The sequence below is a fragment of the Simochromis diagramma genome, unplaced genomic scaffold (genome assembly GCF_900408965.1).
Source record: "Simochromis diagramma unplaced genomic scaffold, fSimDia1.1 OVJJ01000544.1, whole genome shotgun sequence".
NCBI classification, from domain to species: Eukaryota; Metazoa; Chordata; class Actinopteri; order Cichliformes; family Cichlidae; genus Simochromis; species Simochromis diagramma.
In genome coordinates, this window is record NW_024387370.1 from 321,197 (window position 1) to 346,744 (window position 25,548).

The window sequence follows — 25,548 nt, forward strand, 5'->3', positions numbered from 1 at the left end:
TCAAATATCTGCAGTATACCGGTGTTCTGACACTAAACAACATCAGATGTGATCATTCAGCCACCTACTACTGCTCCTGTTGGGTGTCTGATCCCCACAGTGAGAAATGATCCCTGCAGCCTGAACAAAAACCAACAGATGAACAGATGTCAAACAGTGTTTGTGACAGGAAGAGAGCAGTAAACCACAGCCCAGCTTCACATGTTTCACCTCCATCTCAGAGTCACAAACATACTGAGCTCAGGGACGATTTTTATTTACTGCTGTTAGAAATTCCATTTCCCTCAGATTCATCTTCATTAGATCAGCATGTCCAAATGAATAATGGAAAACTTTTCTACCTCAACTTTTGTAATTTAATTCTGAAAAGAAACCACAGCTGAGGGTGACAGTTTTTCACGATGAATGAAGTCCTTCTCTAGTTTCTTATTTTGTTTCTTATTCTAAAACTGTAAACTTTGATTTCATCAACTTTCATCATCTTTGTCTTTAAGTACATCCACAGATCAGCTCCTCAGTTTTTGAGCCACAAACTTCACTGCTTTCTTCACAGGCCTGAGAAAAGTGTCTGTCTTGCATTAAAGACCGTAGAACACTAGAGCCGATCAAATGTCAAGAATTGTCTGAATTATTTAACTGGGATGAAGAATCACCAAAAAAAAAGGAAAGGAGGGAATGAGGTTCAGTCAAGCCACTGACGAGCAGCTGAAAGGGAGGCTCTGAAAACAGTTGATAACTTCATTATTAACTCCAACTTTCTGCTTCTAAATTCAGATAAAACTGAGGTTATTGTACTTGGCCCTGAAAATCTTAGAAATATGGTAATGTGGTAGATTTTTGTATGATATGTAAAACTATGTAACTATATACACTATATATCTGTGTGCACTGAACATATATATTTTAACTTTCATGTAGAGTCTTAAGCACAAGACATTTTGCTTCACCATGGTTTATTAAGGTGGTACAGTAACAGGGCAGTCAATGTAAGGGGAGAGTTCCCCTGAATAATTTACTCTCCAGTAACTAACCTTCCCTAATACACACTCAACGTCTTTCATGCAGCACAACCAAAACAGTAACATTGTAACAGAGATCCTGAACACATCACGATAAAATATCATACGATATAATCACACACACACACACACACACACACACACACACACACACACACACACACACACACACACACTGAACCCACACAGAAGTGCTTTTATATATGAGAAAGCATGTAACCTATGTAGTTATAAGATTATATATTATAAGATTGTGCCACTTGCTGTGTAAGATTTAGTAATTAGGATTAATGTGTGATGCTTGACCGTATCATGACGAAGCAGCTTGAAAAGAAAAGCATCTGGACTTCTTTAAGTTGCCTGAAGATGTTTCTAAAGGTCTTCTAAAGAAGGTGCTAAGCTCCTCGGAAGCTAAGCTCCTCGGAAGAGGTGAAACGTCTTCAGGCAACTTAAAGAAGTCCAGACGTTTTTCTTTCCAAGCTCCTTAGACTACGATGACCTGGATGACTGAGAACCTTCACAGACACTGTGTCATGACCTATTGTGACAAGCCAAAGCCAAAGGGTAGCCGGAGTCCTGACTGGCCTCTGGCCAAGGCCTTGGCCGCTACCTGACCCCTGCAGCTGTGTTTGGCTGGAGGACGGGTGGGAAAGTTACCCAACAGCAGGGGGCGGGGATACTGGTCCCTATATATTAGGGGACCAGAGGACACCCCAGCACTTTTTTCCCCTCTGCTGTTTCTCTCTGTCCGTCTCTGTGTTGCTCTGCTGTCTGGGCTTAAGGCTGTACACCCCGGGGTTTTGCTTTGCTTGCTTTCTGCTTTGTAATTTTCTTGCTAAATGTCTGTATGTATTTTTCCTGCTGTTCATATGATTCAGTGTAATAAACTCTGTTCCAAGAATTCTGCTCTTTTCCAGAGAATCTTTTTGAGTGTCTTGATTTTAATTGGATCTAAAAGGGTTGGATCTCCACATCGTTGGTGGGAGAAGGTTATCAGGATGTCTTCAAAATTTGCGACCACAGTATCTAAGCAGATTCTTACTCTGGATGGCATTACCTTGGCCTCCAGTAACACTGTGAGGAACCTTGGAGTCATGTTTGACCAGGACATGTCCTTCAACACACATATTAAACAAATATGTAAGACTGCTTTCTTCCATGTGTGCAACATCTCTAAAGTTAGAAATATCCTGTCTCAGAGTGACGCTGAAAAACTAGTTCATGCATTTATTACTTCCAGGCTGGACGACTGTAATTCATTATTATCAGGAAGTCCTAAAAACTCCCTGAAAAGCCTTCAGTTAATCCAAAATGCTGCAGCAAGAGTCCTGACAGGGACTAGAAAGAGAGAGCAGATTTCTCCTGTTTTGGCTTCCCTTCATTGGCTTCCTGTTAAATCCAGAATTCAAAATCCTGCTCCTCACATACAAGGTCTTAAATAATCAGGCCCCATCTTATCTTAATGACCTTGTAGTACCATATCACCCTATTAGAGCACTTCGCTCTCACACTGCAGGCCTACTTGTTGTTCCTAGAGCAGGGGTCCCCAACACGTCGCCCGCAAGGACCACATGAGTCGCCCGCGGGCCTGTTCTAAAAATAAGTCACCATAACAACTTACAATAAGATGCATCTATTTTTTTTTTCTTGCTATTTTTTAATCACAATTGCATTGGTGTTAATTTGTTAGAGATAATATATTTAAAAAAATGTTTATTATTAAATATTAGATCAGCGCTTGCTGGTCTCCACGGAAACAATTGCCGTGAAGACCAGCAAAGGCAAAGGTGAGGAGATGAGGAAAACATGGCGGAAAAAAGGAAGAAAACATATAATTTTCACAGTGAATGGGAGGAAGAGTTCTTTTTTACCACTGTGATGTGTGTGTCTCATTTGCGTAGCAACTGTGGCAACGGCAAAGCGGCACAACGTGGAGAGACATTTCCGAACGTGTCACACAAGCTACCATGCTAACTACCAAAAGGGCAGCACTGCGGGTGGAAAAGCAACCGAAGCCTCATTTAGAGCTACACATTTCATGATTAAGAAAAAGAAGGCATTTTTAGACGGGGAGGTTTTCAAAGAAGCAATGATGATAATTGCAAAAACTGTGCTTAACGACGAGAAATATGGAAACGATGTAATCTCCACTCTCTCTGATGTCCAGCTGGGGGCAACTACAATTGTTAGAAGAGTGTCGGCTATGTCCGGGAACTTGGCCGATCAGTTGGATCAGGATCTGGCAAAGTGCAGTTGGTTTAGCATCCAGTGTGACGAGTCCATCGACAGCAGCAGTACAGCACAACTGATGGTCTTTATCCGGATGGTGTTTGATGGTTTCTCCACAAAAGAAGAACACTACTGCCGCTAAAGACAACTACGAAGGGAGTTGACATCTATAACACGGTGAAGGAGTTTTTCGCGAAGAAAAAGGTACAGTTGGAAAAGCTGGTATCAGTGACTACCGACGGGGCTCCTGCTGTGATCGGCCGACATACGGGATTCATCGCTCACTGTAAAGGTGACACAGAGTTCCCAAACTTCATGCATTACCACTGCATCATTCACCAGCAGGCGTTATGCGCAAAGGTGATCGGCTTCGTGCACGTCATGACTCCCGTCGTGAAGATCATAAACAGCATCCGCTCCAGAGCTAAACAGCACAGAACATTCAAGGTGCTGTTGGAGGAGCTGTCAGCTGAATATGGTGACCCGCTACTACATACGGAAATCCGACAGCTCAGCAGGGGACGGATTTTGCTTCGTTTTTTGTCACTTTTGGGTGAAATCAAGGAGTTCATGCAATCCAAAGGGGAAGACACATCGCTGCTGGAGGACACTGAGTGGACACTTGACATTGCGTTTTTAACAGACATTACTGGGAAACTGAACCATTTGAACTGTGAGCTGCAAGGCAAAGGTAAGACTGTTGCTGACATAAGTGCTTTAAATAGATTTAAAGCCCAGATGAGCATCTTCTCTGTGCATTTACAGAGAAAAAAGGTGCTGTACTTTCCCTCTGTGCAGATGGTGCTGAAAGACAATGCTTCTGCATCTGAGACTTTTGACAAAGTTGCAGAAAAGTACACTCAAGTCATAAACCGACTTGGTCAAGAGTTTGAGAACAGGTTTTGTGACCTTGATCAGCTTGAGCCATGTGTCTCATTTGTTTCCAATCCTTTCATGAATGTGGACACAACATGCATTGCTGAGGAACTAAGTTCAATGTTCAGCTTGGATGCTGGACAGGTGGAAATCGAAATTGTAGCATTGCAAAATGACGTCAACCTCAAAGCCTATCAGGGTGCACCAAACTTTTGGTGCCTTGTTGACACAGAAAAGTACAGTGGTGTATGCACAGCAGCTATGAAGGTTGCCAGCCTGTTTGGTTCAACCTATCTTTGTGAATCAGCCTTTTCTGACATGAACTTCATCAAGAACAAACACAGAACACGCCTCTCTGATGCACATCTGCAAGACTCACTCAGAGTTGCAGTGTCAAGTTACACCCCAGATTACAACACACTGGTGAACAGCATGCAATGCCAGGTTTCCCACTAACAGACAAAGAAAGCCATATTAGATGTTCTCAGTGGCAACATTACAGTGTCGTGTCAAAGTTGAATTTAATTATTGAAAAACAAATGTGTTTGTTAAGTGTAACATGTGACAATTTGCTTTAAAATGCTGCCAATTTGGTGAAAAGTTCTGTAAAATTTCAAAGTAGATTTTTTTGTATGTTACATACATACAAAAATAATGTATGTAACAGTGCATGATTTGTTAAAATTTGTTAGTGGTAAGTGAAAATGTTGTAGAAGTGATCACTTCAAAATGTAAATACTTTATAGAAATAAAGCGTTGCATATTGATATTTATCTGTTTCCTACCTTGTTTCCTACTTGCATTCTTTATAATTATGGTGAAAAATAATTAACATAATTAGTGTCTTTACATAGATGAATATCATTAATTATTAATGATAACACATAATTAAGTTAAATTGAAGCAATTTGATATTTGAGAAGTGTGTGTCAAACTGGTAGCTGTTAGGTTTTGTATTGTTGATTGTCATTTATGCTTAGAAATATCTACTTATATATGCTTAGAGTTTTATAATTAGTTGTAGATTGGTAGAGGTTTGATCCTTAATAGTCTGCAAACTTTGTGTGCATTAGAGAGCACTCTGGGAGCATGGGAGAGGTCGTACCTTGTCTTATTGTTTTATGGTAGGATAAACGTATCTATATCTGTTTTAGTCTAAGTGCCTTTTGTTTAGATGAACTGCTGGACTTCCAGACCAGCAGGTTTAGGGAAGTCATTTATGGGGTCACACTCTGACCCCACCCACACACACACACACACACACAAAGGCAAGGTACTCTTTGTGTGTATGTATACGTCGTATGTTAATGAACCTATGCATATTCATGTAACCTCAATAAAAGAGCAGTGTTACGGGAGAGCGGACGAGAGTCTGACGGAGGTCAAGTGGTGGAACGACACTTGGCTCCAGGCAGGTCTCCCTCATGCATGAGTAACACGAAGAACTTTGCCTACTTCGTGTCTTGCTTGCTATGTAATTATATTGTCTTCAACGTTCCAGCGAATAGGTTCAAGCTACAAACCTATCATTAATTGGTCCTTCGAGAGCCGGAGCCCTGGAGTCGACATTTACCGAGGGGAGAAGAGACACGCTGAAAGACTGACGTCATCGGGCCGGTGGATTAGCTGTCTGTCTTTTCTCCTCGATGAATGACGATCGGCGGGATCCAAGGCTGATATTACACGCTGTCGGGATGAAATAGTGTTACTATTCATAATCATTATTATTACTGTTGCATCACTTATGATTTATTATTGTTATCATTTCAGTGACACATTTATTGAAACTGATGTTATATTAAAGTCTGTATTTCAGGTGTTAGCATAAGCACATAATAATCTTTCATTGCAGGTGCAACTGTAATCATGTTATGCACATATAAGCTAGGTCAAGTTAATTAGTGGTTTGAAGCTACAGCCGGTGCGAGTTCGACTGATCTATGGAGCAAAGTACAGCCATTGAAAGAATTGCCTACATGTTTACAGTACAATATATCACATATGGCCTGTGTGCATTCAGCAGCCTGCTGCACAGAAATTTGCCTGGTAACAGATGACGTAGAGGGAGGTCATGCACTAAGGTTAACAACACAGACACATAGTCTGCCTGAGTAAACTGATTGCAAATGATGTGTACTTGCATATGTGACAGGTTAGTTCTGATAAGTCCAGAAGAGTGTAATAACAGGATACATCTGGTAGGTGGCGGAACATAGGAAGTAGCTGTTCTTTTTTAGAGTATCTCCTTAGATAGAATTACTGGAACATGCATGTTGTTTTTCATCTGCGGTGACGCAAGTTACTGGTCATCATAAGTATAAATGATCCACCCCAACTATTGTTCATGGGAGATTGAGGCTGATGTGTTGCAGAGCCCATCTTCACCACATATATGTGTTTTAATAAAATCATTTGTGTTGACCCACTATGGACTTTCAGTCGTATGTCTCTTCCTCAAAAATGCGAACCTTACAGTTTTGGTGCCGAGAACCCGGTTTGAGGAGGGACGATTGGGGGTTTGGCTGAGGCCTAGTGGTGTCAAACGGATTGACAGCCAGCAGGTCGACTGAGTGATGGGCCCGAAATAGGAGGTAAGCACCACCTGTTGATTAAAGTAATATCCAAAGGTGCTGCATTGGAAATTAAGCTAAATTAAATGTTCACTCAGTAGAGCCTCTGGTCCGTGTCCGTGGTGATTTTGGGGTAATTAGTGATAAAAGTTTGGGGAATATTTGACTGACAAAATTTATTGCTGTTAATTAAGGCAGCTTTAAGAACATGCTCTGCTGGAGATGCAGCTCCACAGACATTGATTAAACCTGCCTAATAACACAAATACACATGCAATGAAGATCAGCTTGTTATCTCTCATCAGTGTTAAAATAGTGTCAATTTAGCAGACACTTGTTATCAAATACTGAATTTATCCAATGCTGACAATTGACTCTCTAGGTTGCAGGACAACAGTTTAATTTTGTGGGAAAAAAGATTCTGGTTTGACCAACCAGTGATCAGACAATAAATTTAGTTGTTAATATAGTAAATTGGGAGATGCTTCCTGCTTGATTGATGCAGCACAAGTAATTTACTGTATGAGGGAAATTCTATTTTTGTGATACTATTTTGAACATGCATTTCTGTTGTCCTGTCATCTTAGTGGGTTAATAGCTGATATGCAAATTAGTTGATCGTTCTTAGATTAATGAAAGGTGACTGAATTCTAGCACGAGTGAATGAGATGTGTTGGAGTTTGTTGTGTGTTGAGTGGAGACTCTAAAACACTGAGTTTCCTGTTTTGATGTGCGAGTGAATCCTGTACCCAGATACACAACTCTGAATACGTCAGAACAAACTTCTTTTGTGAAGTGCATGACAACATGTCACATGTTTTATGATGAATGGAAAAAGGAAAACTGAATAAAATGGGTGTGTGGCCTAAATGAGTGAAGAGCACAGACCTGGGGATTAAACTCATAGCTAAAAAGACATTAGGCTTATGTTGTGTGTTGTGCAGCTGATGGTTGGTTTGGAGTGAATCTAGCTGATGATTCTTCTTTTGTTGTGAAGTTGAGCCTGCCAATTAGTATGATGGTATGATAAACCATGCTAATGGTATGATTTACCCTCCTGAGATGAGGAGCTTGTGTCATGACTTAATAAGGCCTTTTTATTTTGATACTTTCACAGTGCACTGAAAGTTTTGTTCGATAATCTCTGTCGTTTGAGCAGATCTGCATGATTAGAACAGGAAGCGCTGTACGACACGTCGTCGAGAAAATTGTTACAAGTGAGTTTCTCCACATTAAAATGGGCTCTGGAGAAAGCCACTTATTTGGGACAATTAGAAAATGAGAGTCCCGGCCTAAAAAGGATTCAGCGAGGTAATCCGATCTAAAATTCTTCTTTTTCTTTTGAAATGACGTCATTTTGCTGAGAGTGGAAACTAAATGCGACGATAGGTTCCACTATCAGCAAAGAAAGAATGACTGTATGAATGAATGAGTGAAAAAGAAAAAAAGCTGACAAGACTTTACTGATGTAACACGACTGTGCAAAGTTAATCCCCACCTGATAAGGGTGGATGAATTTATGTGTTTCCTTTTACAGGAGCAGAAAGATGACAGCAACATTCGAGGTTGCGTGATGGTTTAACCTTTTAAATGCCACTTTCTGTGTCTGTGCATCTACCAGGGGTGTTATTCACTACCTTGTGTTGCTCACAGAGGAAACTGTGAGAAAGTGTGTATACATCTGCGCAGCGCTAACATTTGCATTTTCTTCTCTACAGCATTATAGTTCTTCATGTGGTTTGATCGTGTGATTTATACCAGGACAGCTGGTTGATGTTTTCCTGCTACTGGATTTCTGGGTTTATGTGTGAAGAAAACTGTGTTTACAGGTTATGAGTGGTGATGCTGTTATACTGTGTTTTTGGGAAAATGTGACGGTTACTTTGATGATGTGAATAACATTCTTTCCACAGCTATGGATGGCTAGCTTTATGGTCTTTTTATGGCACCTCTGGAACCTGTCGACCTGCACCTGACCACCGATGGTCAATGTGTATTGCTAATGTTTGTTTTTCTGAGAGTGCATGTAGAGGATTCAGCAGAAGCGGACAAGTGACATGAGAAAAACAAATAAGAGATGCAGTGTTTATGGAATAGTTGAATATGGGGCTCATTGAGCTCCTAGTAATATATGAGTGGAGTGACTTTGCTAAAGAGAAGTCACCGATTACATTAATGTTGACTGAGTACATGGGATGATCCATGTCTGAGGCGAATTATGGAAATAATTGTAGTTTACTGATTTGAGAAAACCTGCACATGACACTTGTCTTGCTGATGTTGAATGCTTTTTACTCTTATGATACAATTGTTTATAGGTGTGAAGTTTGATTTCACTTCCAGATCTTGTTTTCCAGGCCATGATGGTGTGTATGCAGGCTCCTGGCAGAGCCAGGTGTTAAGCAAACTTAATATGCAAAACACGCTAACATCTTTTATTGCAGGGTTACGGAGCTACTCCGGAGGAGACACCCTGATGTTGCCTGGGACAGGATCTAGCTAACCTTTTTCTTTAAGACAGGAATCTAGGGTTGATGAGTTGACTCATGGGAGTGTCCATGCGTCAAGAGGAGGGGTCCAGGATTAACATTAAACTATGTTTTCTATTATTGTTGCAGTGATTTGTGTGATTAACAGTTCATTTACAGGTATTAAACCTATGCAAGTGGTGCATCCAGGTTCAGATGAGGCTTTGATGGCCTATAAGTGAAGTTCACTGAACTAAAGAATGTGGTTTGATGATTGTTGACATGCTCTCCAAATAGAAGTTTTTCCTCCTAGCAAGGAAATATAGGTGCAGCAGTCAGAGTATTGCTGAAAGGGATCTCCTGAGAAATCTTCAGAGGCCCAGTGAGAAGCAAGAACCATTCCAGGCATAGCTGACAGCCCAGGCAGTGGTTGAGGTCAAAGGTCAAGCTGTTTGGGGCCCATCATGAGATCAGACTTTGGAGCCACAGCAAGGACCACGAAACTGCGTTGGAATGAGATCTGTGCCAAGGGGGCTTTCCAGAGGCCAACAGATGGGCACCTGAAGGATGAGGGGAGCGTGCCAAGCTCCATCGACAGCGCAGGGGGAGTCTAAGGATGTCATCATGATTCTGTGAAAGCACAGGAACCGGAAGCTATGGTGGTGATGACAGCAGTTTCCTATGAACATCACCTAATGCTGTGTCACTATACTGTGCATACGATGACACTCTGAAGACTGCTGGGATCATAACAGCAGTAAGATAACTGGACCCAGCACCCTTTCCACAGAGGGGTTTTTCTGCAGAGCGTGGACAATGGAAGAGTCATAAGTACCCCCCTCGCAGGACGAAGGCCTGAAGTGAGGTGATGGGGGTTGGTAGAGGCCATAAAACAAGAGTGCTGAAGAGGTCTGCTGCTTTGGAGATAGCTGAGACCCATGTTGACAACAACAAAACCAACTGGTATGCTTGAATGTTTATTCTACATACATTCGGACTCTGGTCCTATGGACAATGATGGAAACAACTGGAAGAGACATTTATGACGCCCTGCAGAGCTTAAACCACTCTGCAGAGAGACATGTGATTTGCACGCCCGGAGGAAGCACCACCAAGCTGGGATGTTTTTGAAAATGTTACTTTCTTATTTTAACTATTAAATTAACAATTCATTTGTTTGCTCGTAGGATGCAGGTTGCCATTGGATGAGATCAATGAGGAATGGGATAACTGCTAATACATTAAACTGTGTACTTTTACAGTAATTTAGGGTGATTTGAGATATGCTGTGTATAAAAATGTTTGCATTGAAACTGTCAGACATGAGGTGATCATAACTGGGAACTTTTCAAGCATAAAGGTCAAAAAGGGGGGAATGTTAGGTTTTGTATTGTTGATTGTCATTTATGCTTAGAAATATCTACTTATATATGCTTAGAGTTTTATAATTAGTTGTAGATTGGTAGAGGTTTGATCCTTAATAGTCTGCAAACTTTGTGTGCATTAGAGAGCACTCTGGGAGCATGGGAGAGGTCGTACCTTGTCTTATTGTTTTATGGTAGGATAAACGTATCTATATCTGTTTTAGTCTAAGTGCCTTTTGTTTAGATGAACTGCTGGACTTTCAGACCAGTAGGTTTAGGGAAGTCATTTATGGGGTCACACTCTGACCCCACACACACACACACACACACACACACACACACAAAGGCAAGGTACTCTTTGTGTGTATGTATACGTCGTATGTTAATGAACCTATGCATATTCATGTAACCTCAATAAAAGAGCAGTGTTACGGGAGAGCGGACGAGAGTCTGACAGAGGTCAAGTGGTGGAACGACACTTGGCTCCAGGCAGGTCTCCCTCATGCATGAGTAACACGAAGAACTTTGCCTACTTCGTGTCTTGCTTGCTGTGTAATTATATTGTCTTCAACGTTCCAGCGAATAGGTTCAAGCTACAAACCTATCAGTAGCCCTTCACATTAATCAGTACCCAAGAAGTAGCTCTCACTTTCAAAAAGGTTGGTGACCCCTGTCCAAGAGTATTTAAAAGTAGAATGGGAGGCAGAGCCTTCAGTTTTCAGGCCCCTCTTCTGTGGAACCAGCTTCCAGTTTGGATTCAGGAGACAGACACTATCTCTACTTTCAAGATTAGGCTTCAAACTTTCCTTTTTGCTAAAGCATATAGTTAGTGCTGGACCAGGTGACCCTGAATCCTCCCTTAGTTATGCTGCAATAGACGTAGGCTGCCGGGGATTCCCATGATGCATTGAGCTTTTCCTTTCCAGTCACCTTTCTCACTCACTATGTATTAACAGACCTCTCTGCATTGAATCATATCTGTTATTAACCTCTGTCTCTCTTCCACAGCATGTCTTTATCCTGTCTTCCTTCTCTCACCCCAACCAATCACAGCAGATGGCCCCGCCCCTCCCTGAGCCTGGTTTTCCCGGAGGTTTCTTCCTGTTAAAGGGAGTTTTTCCTTCCCACTGTCGCCAAAGTGCTTGCTCATAGGGGGTCATATGATTGTTGGGTTTTCCTCCGTATGTATGTAGCGCCTTAAGGCAACTTTTGTTGTGATTTGGCGCTATATAAATAAAATTGAATTGAATAGAATAGGTCTTACATCATTAAAATATAAAGGACAGGAGATATTTAGATATTTTTATATTCATATTATATTTTATAGCTGACAGATATTACTAAATAGATAGAATTTACTAAATAGCTCGATGAACATGAAAAATATGTCCATCAGTACAAATGACCATGAGAGTCACCAGAATAAATTCAACAGGACACTAAGAAGACGTCCTTTAATGTCCTTTAAGTGGCAGAACAAATGAACAAACAGTTAATCGCTTACTTCAGATGAAATCTCCTCAGCTACTTTGAAAACAGCTTCTAACTGGTTTCTCTTTTAACAGGATGACTGCTCAGGGGTAAGGCCATGATGCAGTCCAGCAACCTTTATGATTCTGCTTTGATTCACCAGGAACTATAAGAGATTTGTTTCACCGTGAGGTCCGGTATGTTATGTAAATATACATAATATCATGTGTGGTATCCATATAAACCTCTAAATCTCAGCTCAAAGAAAATATAAAGCTTTTCTACAGCCACCAAACACATCAAAAACAAAAAACTGCTGCAGGGGAGGAGTGGTGCAGTGAGCTCAACGGGGCGGTGCTGGAGACGCAGGTGAGAACAGCTGATGGCGTTTGGACTGATGATGGTTTCCTTCCCCTTTTATAGTGAGACGGGAGAGGAGCGGAGGGGGAGCTGGAAATCAGCTGAGACCGGAGCTGTCAGACTGTGGACGGTCATAACAAATGAAAACTAGAAATAAACGTGGCATCTGGCGACAAACAACTGTGCGTGTGTGTACGTGTGTGAAGTGCATTTCACAAGACTCAGAGTGGTCTTGAACAAGAGTTCTACAGGCTTTCTGAAGGTGCTGCTTTTTTGGAGGTTGGACATTTGGACATGTAATTGTAACTTTCTTGTACAAAGACTGAGTGTGAAGATGAGAAAACAACTGTAAGCTGTGTTCAGTTTCATGACACACTATGTGTGTCTTCATTCAGAATCAGAAAGACTTTATTTATCGAGTGAGGACTCGAGCAGCAGAACTCTGCTGCTCGAGTCCTCACTAAGACCAAAAAAGTGGACCACATCAGTCCAGCTCTGAGGTCTTTACACTGGCTGCCTGTCCGTCAGAGGATAGACTTTAAAGTTCTGATTCTGGCCTATAAAGCTCTGAATGGTTTAGGACCAAAATACATCAGTGACCTCCTGACCCAGTATGAACCTTCCAGATCCCTCAGGTCATCTGGATCCGGTCTTTTATCAGTTCCCAGAGTCAGAACCAGACACGGAGAAGCTGCATTCAGCTTTTATGCTCCTTATATCTGGAACAAACTCCCAGAAAGCCTCAGATCAGCTGAAACACTCAGTTTATTTAAATCCAGGTTGAAGACTCACCTGTTCTCAGCTGCATTTGAATAAAGCACCAAATCCACACTTTTAAGCTTAAATTTCAAAACTTACATTTAACTACTGATTTTATCTACTGTTCTGATTTTATCTGTTTTGATTTTATATACTGTTTTGTTTGTTTGTTAATTAGTTAAGCTTAAATTTCAAAACTTACATTAACTACTGATCTTATCTATTTCTGATTTTATCTGTTTTGATTTTATATACTGTTTTGTTTGTTTGTTAATTAGTTAAGCTTAAATTTCAAAACTTACATTAACTACTGATTTTATCTACTGTTCTGATTTTATCTGTTTTGATTTTACATACTGTTTTGTTTGTTTGTTTGTTTGTTAAGTGGGTTAGAGCTCTGGGTAGCTCCCCAGCTGGGTCTAGACTGGGTCTAGAGAGTATTTTAAATTCAGGGAATTTAAAATAGAAAGTAGCTCGTCCACAGAAGGACTGGTAGCTCCCCTTACGATAAGGGTTCAGAACGCGCGAACAGGTGTGAAACTGTAGAAACTGAGCTCCCCACTGCTGAATATAAAAAGACTGTATCCACACGATGAGAGCCTGCAACAGACTCAGTGAGTTTGAGAGCGCTTACCTCCAAGCAAATTATTGAGGAGATGAGTGTTTGAAAACTGAGAGCAGACAGAATAACTGCTGCAATCTCAACTGATAAAGAACCCAGCTGAAGCCAATTTAGTTTAATAAAGAATTGAAAACAGAGTTCATGTTTTTGTTTTCATTTTTCCACATGAATGTTAAAGTCAGGTACTAATTATTTTATCTGAACTGATCACTAAATCTGACAAATCAAACTCAGAGTAAGAGCCAGACTGACAATAAACAACAAATAAAATAGTTTTTTTTCAGTTAGGGTGTGCAGGGCTAAGAATAAGACTTTCAAATAAATGATAACTTTGTCTGTGTCTGTGGGTTATTAATAAATCAGACGTAAAGATTCCTGCCACTGCTGCTCCTCAGTGCAGCTCGCTCTGTTCCCTGGAATGAATTTGACTCTGTTCCCCAGATGCTGCAGCTTCATGTTTCTAAGAATAGAGCCAACAATAGCTGTGTTGCAGCTGTGTGAAAAATAGACTTAAAACATGAATGGTTTAGTGGTAAACCTGGGGCTTCTGTTTCACACAACACCTCGTCCTCACAGTGGTACAGTCACCCCTGCTGCTCCGGGTCAGCTGACAGGAGCTGTGTTACTTTGGGCTGCAGTGGTTAAAGGAGCCTGGCTAGCTACAGGATTATTTTCAGAGGTTACATTTATTACAAGTACCATTAACACTAAATGATGCCCAGGAGTAAGTGAACATTTGACACTGAGCAGGAAGAACTGCTGGAGAACCACAAAGCATGCTGAGCTAGGGAAGTTGGACCAGGAAACCCAGGGAACCATGAAAATCCAAACTGTGTGATTAAAAAGTCAGAATCGACAAAGTCATTTAATGAAGTCGATCCTCTAGAGACTAAGAATATCTGTACAAAGTTTAATGTCTTTAGTCCAGATCCATAAATATAAATACTTATGTAGGTTGCTGTTGCCATCCCAAGTGCAGGTATGCTCGTGCCCTTTGTGTGGTCTAGTGAACGAAGGAAAGAAGGGGATCAAAGTATTAGCACAATCTATCTTTAAAAAGTCTAAATGGGACAAATGATCATTTCCTTTAAAATTTAAAATAAAAAAATGTTGTTATCAACATAGAGGTCATTTAGGTTAAATTAAATAATTGAATTGAATTAAATAGTTAGACTGTGTTCTTTTTTCTTTTTTTACCTTTTCCCCCACAAATGCAACACCCAATCTCATAATTTCTTTGTTCTGTATACAGTGATCTCTAAATAGTTTGTCAAACAGAGCAACCTCAGCCTCATTTCAAATAATAACTTTAAAAGATGATATCAAGCATTTTTAAGTTGAATAACTTTCTTCATCACAAGCTGGCTGGTGTAATCTGTTAAAAGACCTTTGACGAGTAGGTAAAGTTCTAGAATAAACTAATAAATTGCATTATCAACCATATGATTTTCAAACTGTTAGAATTCACTTTTTACTTACCATGTTTTATTTCATAGTAGAGGAGAAGTCCAGTGATATCTGATCAGGTCACAGTCTAGTTGAAAATGGCAGTTTGTGAAGAATGATCTGGCTTCTTCTGAGGCTTATCTTCAACTCTAACAATTGGGTAAACTTTTTACCCAATATTTTATCAAAGCTGCCCAACCTATGACCCAACAGAATGAGTCAAGCTGTGGAGTGAATTGAAGAACCTGGCACATTACCAACCCAACTCCTGAGTCATGACTTTTGAACCAATATTTGGTCACAATAACCCAACTTACGAACCTACGGCTTTTACCCCGAAGTTGAGTTATGAAAATAACTCTGTCTCTGTGCTTTTTGTTCTTAAGGCCTTTAGTGAGCTGTCCATGGTGCTGAACAAGCATAAATCACTATTTAACTACTTGGAATTTTCCTTTGGATTTTATCCATGCTCATCCAGTCACTTTTAATTCCCAAACACAATAAAGTGTTACTTTTGTTAGTTAGAGGAAAGGGTAGGATTGAACTATTAAAATGAACTCCCCGATCCTCCACTGCCTGAACAGCATCTTTCCTCCCTCTGTTTTCTATCTTTGTCTCTCTGTGAGTGTGGCATTTGTGGTGTGTGTGATGTGTGTCGGTGGGGTTTGGCAGTTCTGCTGGTTCCTGCTCCTCCTCGGCTGGAGCACCTGCAGTAACTGATAATCAGTCCAGCACATCAGTTTGGAAGAATTTGACTCCATTTTTGACACAGAGCAGCTTTAATTCTGACATGTTGGGTTTTCTCACATGAACTGCTCGCTTCCAGCTCTTTCACACCATTTCTGTTGGACTCTGTTGGACTCGGTTGTTCCAAAGCTCTATTTTTAACAGCAGGCATGGACGCTTTGTGTTCCTACGAGGCTGCTGGAGCTGATTGAGGCCACTCAGTACAACACTGATGATTCCAGCAGACATGCCACAGCACATTTCAGGAGCATCCCTGACGCATCTCTTTGCTTCGCACCACTAAAAATAACTCTGGATCTGTTTTTTACAGAAGCTCCATCAAGCTGCACAAAACAGAGGAAAATGTGCAGGACAGAAGAAACAGCAAAGGAAATCCTGTCAGTGTTGAAAATAGAAGAGCCTGTGCAGACCAACATGTTTCTCTTCTAAAATCCACCAGGTGTGGTTTGAAGGACGCAACAAAACCACATCAGAAAGACATCAGAGACTCATCACATCACTCGCTGGATTCACTGGATTATTTTTCTTTCACCATTATTTGGAACAAAGAAAACAAACGTGACTGGTTTGTGTCATTGTGGTGCTGCATGGCCCACTTTCTCCTGAGATTCAGTTCACAGACAGATGTTCTGATAGTTTTCTTTACAATTTGCTGCTAGAATTCAAAATTGATTGTGTGATTAATGATGGTGAGCCAGATGGACCAAACCATGATACTATCAGCAGCATGTTTCATTGTAGTGGTGCATCATTGATGGGATAAATGGACTGGTGCTTATATAGTGATTTTCTATTTTCATGTGGACTAAAGTAGTGGACTGACCAACAGACTGACATTAAGATCAGAGCCGTGCTGCTAGTGTGGCTAAAAGAAAAGAGAAGAAGAGACAGTCATGTTGATATGAACATTAGAGAAACACATCATGGAGCTGAAATATGATCCTGCTTCCTCATTTGGACTCATTCACCTCAGCTGACACGTTCAACAGCAGACAGGTTTTTGTAGCAGTCTGTCTCACTGTGGGAGTGGCAGGAAGGAGCTACCCCATCTTGGGCTCTGGAACTAAACTGTCTGTAACAGGTAAGAACAAACATTTATTTTCCTTCAGTTGTTTTATTGTAGAAGCTGAAAATGTGTTTAAAGTCAGTTTCTGCTGCTTCAGGCTTTACATGTTAGTTTTTCATCATTAGTAGAGAATTCATCTGCAGCCATTGTTACTTAAGAAAAGCTCAATAATCTCTGAAAACATGTTGAAATCTCACTGAACAACTAAAGTTATTCTTTATTTCTGCAAATATTAGTGATGTTACAAATATTTAGGATTTGATCCTCTCAGTGATTCTGCTGGTTTTTAACACAAGATCATATTTGGTGTTAAAAATAATATGTTTGGTATTAAAATGTACATAGAAATGTCAGCTTTGGTTAAATGTAAATAAAAACATTGAGAAATGTGTTTGTTCAGAAAGTCTTTTTTCTAAAGAATATATGAATATGTGAGTTAAAACCGATACTGTTAAAAAATAACAATAAAAAAAATCATGTTTATTTAGCAAGTAATGATTTAATAAACATATTTATGTGTGTTCAAGAGCAAAATAATAAATATTTTTAACGGTTAAATTAATGTATTATTTAAGAATAGTTTTTAAATAAAATAAAAAATAAATAAAATTACAATTTTATAGAAAATAAAAAACATTCTAACTTTACATATAATGGTGCAAACTTAAGTGTTTCAATCCTGATGGACTGTTTAAATTTATTTAAATCATATTTGACAAAATTAAATACATTTAGGAAAAATAGAATAGAATAGAATAGAATAGAATAGAATAGAATAGAATAGAATAGCCTTTATTGTCATTGTACAGAGTACAACGAAATTGGAGTGCCATTCCCTTGGTGCAAGTTTCAATAATAAATATAAATGTAAAATATAAAAGTACAAAAAAACAATCGTAAGTACTCAAACAATAGTATGTACAATATATACAGGATAGCAGCATTAATATAATGACAGTGACGGTATGGAATAGGTTCAATTGTTTTGTGCTTATTTACTACGGTGATAGCTCTGGGAAAGAAGCTATCCCTGAATCTGTTTGTCCTGGTTTTATGTGACCTGTACCGTCGGCCTGACGGTAATAGTTCAAACAGTTGGTTGCTGGGGTGAGAGTGGTCCTTGATGATATTGCCAGCTCTGCTGAGGTACCGAAAGTTTGCAGTGACCTCCAGGCTGGGCAGAGAGCAGCCAGTGTAAATATAATAATAATAATAATATCACGAGGTAAATGTTAGTTCTCAAGAACAGCATCAGACGGCGAACATTTCAGTATAATTTAATCAATATTTTCAAGTCTGTTATATCAAGTCACATTTGCTTCACACTTTACACATTTGAAAAAAAACAACAACAACATAATTATAAAAATATTTCATTTCATTCATAAAAACTATGAAAATACTTGTGAAAAGAAAACACTGACATTCTATTTCAGTGTTAATTTTATTAAATTAAAGTGTGTAATATTAAATATTTAAGATGTTATCTCAACGCTGTGAGCTCTGAAATTTTTTTATTAAAGTTTTAAATAATAAAAAAATATATGTTAAATGTCTTTGTTATTATTATGAAATTAACCATAAAAGTCCTAAAAGGAAAGAGCTTGTTCAAGCTGGCAGTGGATAATAGAGGGAACATCACTGACACACTGTGAGTCCAAACACAAACAGGACCAGTGGTTCACACAATTCAGAATCACCAGTTAACTGAAAAAACTTGTATTTGGATTGTAGATGGAAATCAGAGCACCCAGAAAAGAACGACACAGGCACCGAGAGTTCCTGCAAACACCAAGCAGAGCCCCACCCGACCAGCAGGTCTGACCCCACAACCTTCTCCCTTTGAGGCTACAGCGCAAACCACCACATCACCATGTCACCATTATGTTTTCAAATATTTCTTATGAAGCTAAGAAGAGGAAACAACAGAACATAATCTCTGTGTTTTTCAAACAGCAGGACCCAGAGTCCACGTGGAGGGGAACAGCTCCCTGCTGTGTGTGCCCCCAGCCATGTTTCCTCACCTGGTCCAGCTGTCGTGTAAAAGACAGAAGAAGAACGGCCGGCTGGAGGAGCTGCCCCCTGCTGATGGAGAGCAGCTGGAGCTCAGAGAGTCGGGACGCAACACCTCCATCTTACTGATCCATCAGCAGGAGAAAAGCACATATAAATGTACCTGCTGGGTGAAGCACGAGGGGGGCACAGTGGAGGCCCAAACACAACAAGGTAATGAAGGCTTGGTGACTGTGTTCAGCAGTGATTCAGCTTCATGTGGAGATGCTGTCAAAGAGAGCAGAGCAGCAGAGGACTGACATTTCTCACTGCAGCTCCAAACATTTGACTCCTTTTCTGTTTCAGAGCTTCCAGCTCCAGCAGCCTCCTGTCCTCCAGAGAGAGAGCCAGCAGACCTGCCAGCTCTGCAGCCAGCTGACTGTAAGATCACCTGCTGCCTCTCTGCATGGACAGCTCCAATGTCCAATGAGGGAGCTGGAACAAGTTTAGGCTCTTAAAGTTGCACTAATTGATCAAATCTTCATCCAACAAGCTCTGATAAAGCCACTGTACACTAGCTGCTCAGCACCAAACAGCAGACAGACCATAATATGTCAGAGATCAGTTTGTTAGCTGCTTGTGGAGTTCTTCTGCCCCCAAGTGGACACAAACACTACATCAATTCATCCACTTGAAGAAGAAGCTGTGACTGTTTCTATTTGGACTTTTTCTCCTTGATCTGAGAGGAATAACCCGACTGTCTGTCTGTCTCTTTGTGTCTGTCTGTCCTTCAGTGTCCTTCCAGTCTCAGTGCAGGGTGAAGCTGCTCTGCCTGCTGTACACAGTGCTGATAGTGAAGAGTCTGGTGTACTGCTGTGGACTCTCTCTGCTGATGATGCTCACAAACAAGGGAGCGTCCACCAACTGCACACATGCTGACTGACTGTTTCCTGCTCGCCTTTTCTCACCATCACATCTCATCAATTCATCTCATTCATCACTTTGATCACAAATGTTAGTTATGATGTGTTGTGCTTATTTTGCCTTTTTCTTCAACAGTTAGAAGATCATCTGAAATAAATACATCTTTACATGTATTGTTGCTCTGAGTTAGAATTCTTTTTGTACTTATTGTGACTTTTATTGTAGTAACAAAAACCATCAGGAATATTTTTATCACAAGTTTTTGTTTGATTTTCAAATGTCAAACAGTGTAGTTGTGTTTGTGTGAATAATAAAGATTTGAAGATGAAGAGTTTGATTCTACTTTCATTGTGTGATCAACAACAACCCGTGTGAGTGAAGCACAAACTGACTGTATCCAAACTTGCTCTCCTGCAGCAGACGGGCTGTGTGGGTTTCTGCTCTGCAGCCTCCACACCGTTAGCTGTGTCTTTTCACTTTAATAACACAATGACAGTTACAAGCATGAACTCTGCTTCAAGAATGATTCCAGGAAGGATCTGTGTTCTTCACCTGTGAGAGAAACAGCTCAAATCCTCAACTCAGAGCTGACAAATGAACTTTAATGGAATCAAAGGAGAGACCATGAAGCCCCTGCAGTCTGCTCAGCTCCCATTTTATTACCTGAGCTGAGTTTTTCATTCTGGATATCACACACGTAAGAACAGATCAAGTCTGAACAGCAAATGTTGGAGAATCATTTTGAAGTCTTGCTAAATGTCCTTATTATTACAAAAACTACTGAATGATTCAGAAAATCCTTTCCAACAAGCAGAAATATGCAAACAAAGTAGAAACAAGGCAACATGAGTCATTCAGATGCAGATAACATATTCTCCTTATTTTGAAGAACACAGTCATGAAATCTTTCTGTGTGTCATTCATTGAGTTGAAGTGCCTAATAGAAGAGGAAAAGCAGCAATAATCAATGATAGCTGAGACATTGAGAACATGGCTGTATGCCTGCTATCATAACAGCAAACAAAGCACACAAACAGCAAACAGACAATAATGTGCTCGCAGCTTGTTGTGTGTTGTGTCATTTTTGACATTTCATGAAGTCACAAAAATGTGTGCGACTCATTAAAGGAGTCTGTACGTGTCAGTCAGTGCTCTGTATTCATGTGTTCACCTCATTAAAGTCACTCAGACACTTTTCTCCTCCAAACTTACAGCACAGCTTCATATTTCACTGACTGATTCTTTCATTACATCCATTAAGGGTCACACAGTGAAATTAGTGCAAACTTACAAATGTGTTGCAACAATTTTGGCCTCCAAACTGAACTTTGAGACAAACAGTGAAGCTGTGAGCAAAAAGAGGCTCCAGTGTGTGTCATGGTGGAGGAAACTGTTGTATTCCCACATTAAAAACATGCTGATCTTATTGGATTTTTCCCTCAAAGTCTTTTTCCTCCTTTTTCTCTTCATCCAAATGTTCTAGCAGGCTGACTGTGAGTCCCTGTTGAACCTGTACAGCAGAAAGTAACAGCAGTCAGCGGCCTCCACTTGACTTCATGACTTCAACCCCTCGCACAGTCACTTTCACTTTCTTCCTTCTGTCTTTTAGTCCTAAAATGTAGAACAACACCAGATCCAAATATTTGTGTCCTTCACTCACATCTTCAAATGATCCCTTCCATATCAGAGATGATACAAAGGCAACATTTGTCTTATTTCTCTTTCATGAATCAAAAAGTACTTTTGTACTGTTGTGTAAATGTGTGTGTAAAGGTGGATGACTGCCTGCTGCAAATGAAATCTAACCATGGCTACAAATAAATGAAGCTGAAGCTGACGTGAAACACAGCCCTGTTTTTATTACTGTTTATAGATATTAGAATTGATGATCATCATTTTAATGATTCTTAAAAAGGCTTTAATGAATCCTTCAGTCTGAAACCAACTTGGAACAAAACACATTAGAAGATGTGGGAAAGAACCACAGTGTGCACATATTTAAACACACAACAGAACCACAGTGTGCACATATTTAAACACACAACAGAACCACATGTGTTTGTTTCAAATAAGATTTTTACTCTAAATGTTGTTAAATATGATTTTGTTTTTTTAACTACTTTGTGTGCAATTTATGAACTTTTAAAATATTTAACCATATAATTTTTTTTCTATTTATTTATAGTTTCATTATATTTAGTGTTTTCATCACAGCTGTTCAACAACAGATAACAGTGTGTGTTAGTAAATTCACAGCAACATGAATGTTTCTGAGTGTTTGTGCATCATGTGACCCAGATTTTTGGATCTGCTGTCAGATTGAAATGAAGACGATGAAACCACAGCAGCTTCAGCTGAGCTGTCAATCAGCAGCAGCAGTCTTATCTGTGGGCCGCAGGGGCTGATGGGAGCTTTGAGGACCTGTTAGAAATCACGTGGCCCTCGTCTGATCTCACAGCTCGTCCTTGTTTGGCCTCAGCTGCATCAGAGCGCCACTTCTCCCCAGGTTCACCAGAGGAAACACCACTGCACAAAATGCTTTTCCTCCCAGCTGCTGCTCTGTGCTGTCTGTGTTCAGGTGAGTGTTTCCAGCCAATCAGGAGCCAACAAAGTCAACCTGTAACAAACACTGTCACACTAACCTTCATCTATCTGTCTGTGTCTCTACAGCACTGGTTACCATGGCAGCAGAACAGCTGATTCAGGAGGATTTAACATTGACCAGGAGAGTTGGAGAAAGTGTCTCCTTCAGCTGTGGAGGGACTGAACAGTGTGCTGACAGCTATCGGTACTGGTACCAGAAGAAGGAAAAAGAAACATTCAGAGTGATTTTTGATATTGATAAAAATAATGGTAACATAGATAGACGTTACTCTTCTCATCCTCAGAAAGATGAATTCTCTTCTGTAAATACAAATAAAGGCTGGGCGTTAGAGATTAAGCAAGTTAAACCTGATCATTCAGCCACCTACTATTGCGTCTGTTATATGCAAGATACCCACAGTGAGAAATGATCCCTGCAGCCTGAACAAAAACCAACAGATGAACAGATGTCAAACAGTGTCTGTGACAGGAAGAGAGCAGTAAACCACAGCCCAGCTTCACATGTTTCACCTCCATCTCAGAGTCACAAACATACTGAGCTCAGATTTTTATTTACTGCTGTCAGAAATTCTATTTCCCTCAGATTCATCTTCATTAGATCAGCATGTCCAAATGAATAATGGAAAACTTTTCCACCTCAACTTTTGTAATTTAATTCTGAAAAGAAACCACAGCTGAGGGTGACAGTTTTTCACGATGAATGAAGTCCATCTCTTGTTTCTTATTTTGTTTCTTATTCTAAAACTGTAAACTTTGATTTCATCAACTTTCATCATCTTTGTCTTTAAGTACATCCACAGATCAGCTGCTCAGCTTTTGAGCCACAAACTTCACTGCTTTCTTCACAGGCCTGAGAAAGGTGTCTGTCTTGCATTAAAGACCGTAGAAAACTAGAGCCGATCAAATGTCAAGAATTGTCTGAATTATTTAACTGGGATGAAGAATCACCAAAAAAAAAGGAAAGGAGGGAATGAGGTTCAGTCAAGCCACTGACGAGCAGCTGAAAGGGAGGCTCTGAAAACAGTTGATAACTTCATTATTAACTCTAACTTTCTGCTTCTAAATTCAGATAAAACTGAGGTTATTGTACTTGGCCCTGAAAATCTTAGAAATATGATAATGTGGTAGATTTTTGTATGATATGTAAAACTATGTAACTATATACACTATATTTCTGTGTGCACTGAACATATATATTTTAACTTTCATGTAGAGTCTTAAGCACAAGACATTTTGCTTCACCACGGTTTATTAAGGTGGTACAGTAACAGGGCAGTCAATGTGACGTTTCACCTCTTCCGAGATGCTAAGCTTCTCGGAAGAGGTGAAACGTCTTAAAGCAACTCAAAGAAGTCCAGACGCTTTTCTTTCCAAGCTCCTTAGACTACGATGACCTGGATGACTGAGAACCTTCACAGACACCGTGTCATGACCTGTTGTGATAAGCCAAAGCCAAAGGGTAGTCGGAGTCCTGACTGGCCTCTGGCCAAGGCCATGGCCTCTACCTGACCCCTGCAGCTGTGTTTGGCTGGAGGACGGATGGGAAAGTTACCCAGCAGCAGGGGGCGGGGACACCCCAGCACTTTTTTCCCCTCTGCTGTTTCTCTCTGTCCGTCTCTGTGTTGCTCTACTGTCTGGGCTTAAGGCTGCACACCCCGGGGTTTTGCTTTGCTTGCTTTCTACTTTGTAATTTTCTTGCTAAATGTCTGTATGTATTTTTCCTGCTGTTCATATGATTCAGTGTAATAAACTCTGTTCCAAGAATTCTGCTCTTTTCCAGAGAATCTTTTTGAGTGTCTTGATTTTAATTGGATCTAAAAGAGTTGGATCTCCACATCGTTGGTGGGAGAAGGTTATCAGGATGGCTTCAAAATTTGCGACCACAGCATCTAAGCAGATTCTTACTCTGGATGGCATTACCTTGGCCTCCAGTAACACTGTGAGGAACCTTGGAGTCATTTTTGACCAGGACATGTCCTTCAACACACATATTAAACAAATATGTAAGACTGCTTTCTTCCATTTGTGCAACATCTCTAAAATTAGAAATATCCTGTCTCAGAGTGACGCTGAAAAACTAGTTCATGCATTTATTACTTCCAGGCTGGACGACTGTAATTCATTATTATCAGGAAGTCCTAAAAACTCCCTGAAAAGCCTTCAGCTGATCCAAAATGCTGCAGCAAGAGTCCTGACAGGGACTAGAAAGAGAGAGCAGATTTCTCCTGTTTTGGCTTCCTGTTAAATCCAGAATTCAAAATCCTGCTCCTCACATACAAGGTCTTAAATAATCAGGCCCCATCTTATCTTAATGACCTTGTAGTACCATATCACCCTATTAGAGTGCTTCGCTCTCGCTCTGCAGGCCTACTTGTTGTTCCTAGAGTATTTAAAAGTAGAATGGGAGGCAGAGCCTTCAGTTTTCAGGCCCCTCTTCTGTGGAACCAGCTTCCAGTTTGGATTCGGGAGACGGACACTATCTCTACTTTCAAGATTAGGCTTCAAACTTTCCTTTTTGCTAAAGCACATAGTTAGGGCTGGACCAGGTGACCCTGAATCCTCCCTTAGTTATGCTGCAATAGACGTAGGCTGCCGGGGATTCCCATGATGCATTGAGTTTTTCCTTTCCAGTCACCTTTCTCACTCACTATGTGTTAACAGACCTCTCTGCACTGAATCATATCTGTTATTAATCTCTGTCTCTCTTCCACAGCATGTCTTTATCCTGTCTTCCTTCTCTCACCCCAACTGGTCGCAGCAGATGGCTCCGCCCCTCCCTGAGCCTGGTTCTGCCGGAGGTTTCTTCCTGTTAAAAGGGAGTTTTTCCTTCCCACTGTCGCCAAAGTGCTGCTCATAGGGAGTCATATGATTGTTGGGCTTTTCTCTGTATGTATTATTGTAGGGTCTACCTTAGAATGTAAAGCACCTTGAGGCGACTGTTGTTTCGCTGTATAAATAAAATTGAACTGAATTGAACAGACACAATTAGAAGAATCTGAAAACCAAACTGAATCATTTATCATTTGTTTCAC

The 25,548-nt window shown here is 40.3% G+C and overlaps 1 protein-coding gene and 1 long non-coding RNA gene across 6 annotated transcripts in view; one reads left to right on the plus strand and one right to left on the minus strand.

The window, feature by feature from the left end:
- The window catches only part of LOC120718841, a 223,853-nt gene extending 203,612 nt beyond the window's left edge, over positions 1 to 20,241 (plus strand). For 3 of the 5 annotated variants that reach the window (XM_040007562.1, XM_040007564.1, XM_040007559.1), the window contains exons 2-5: positions 18,731 to 18,814; positions 18,953 to 19,222; positions 19,355 to 19,429; positions 19,783 to 20,241. In XM_040007562.1, the coding sequence (XP_039863496.1) occupies positions 18,731 to 18,814; positions 18,953 to 19,222; positions 19,355 to 19,429; positions 19,783 to 19,931 (578 nt within the window). In that variant the 3' untranslated portion in view covers positions 19,932 to 20,241. Of the gene's footprint in view, positions 1 to 16,667; positions 17,012 to 18,730; positions 18,815 to 18,952; positions 19,223 to 19,354; positions 19,430 to 19,782 lie in introns of those variants that run through there. The other 2 variants (XM_040007563.1, XM_040007560.1) reach the window with 2 other exon arrangements.
- Positions 136 to 24,027, minus strand: LOC120718861. The gene is made up of 3 exons (XR_005692583.1): positions 23,937 to 24,027; positions 8,840 to 8,843; positions 136 to 1,319 (listed from the first exon to the last, which is right to left on the minus strand). It is a non-coding gene; the product is annotated as an uncharacterized LOC120718861 (long non-coding RNA).
- Between the last annotated feature and the right edge of the window lie 1,521 nt (positions 24,028 to 25,548).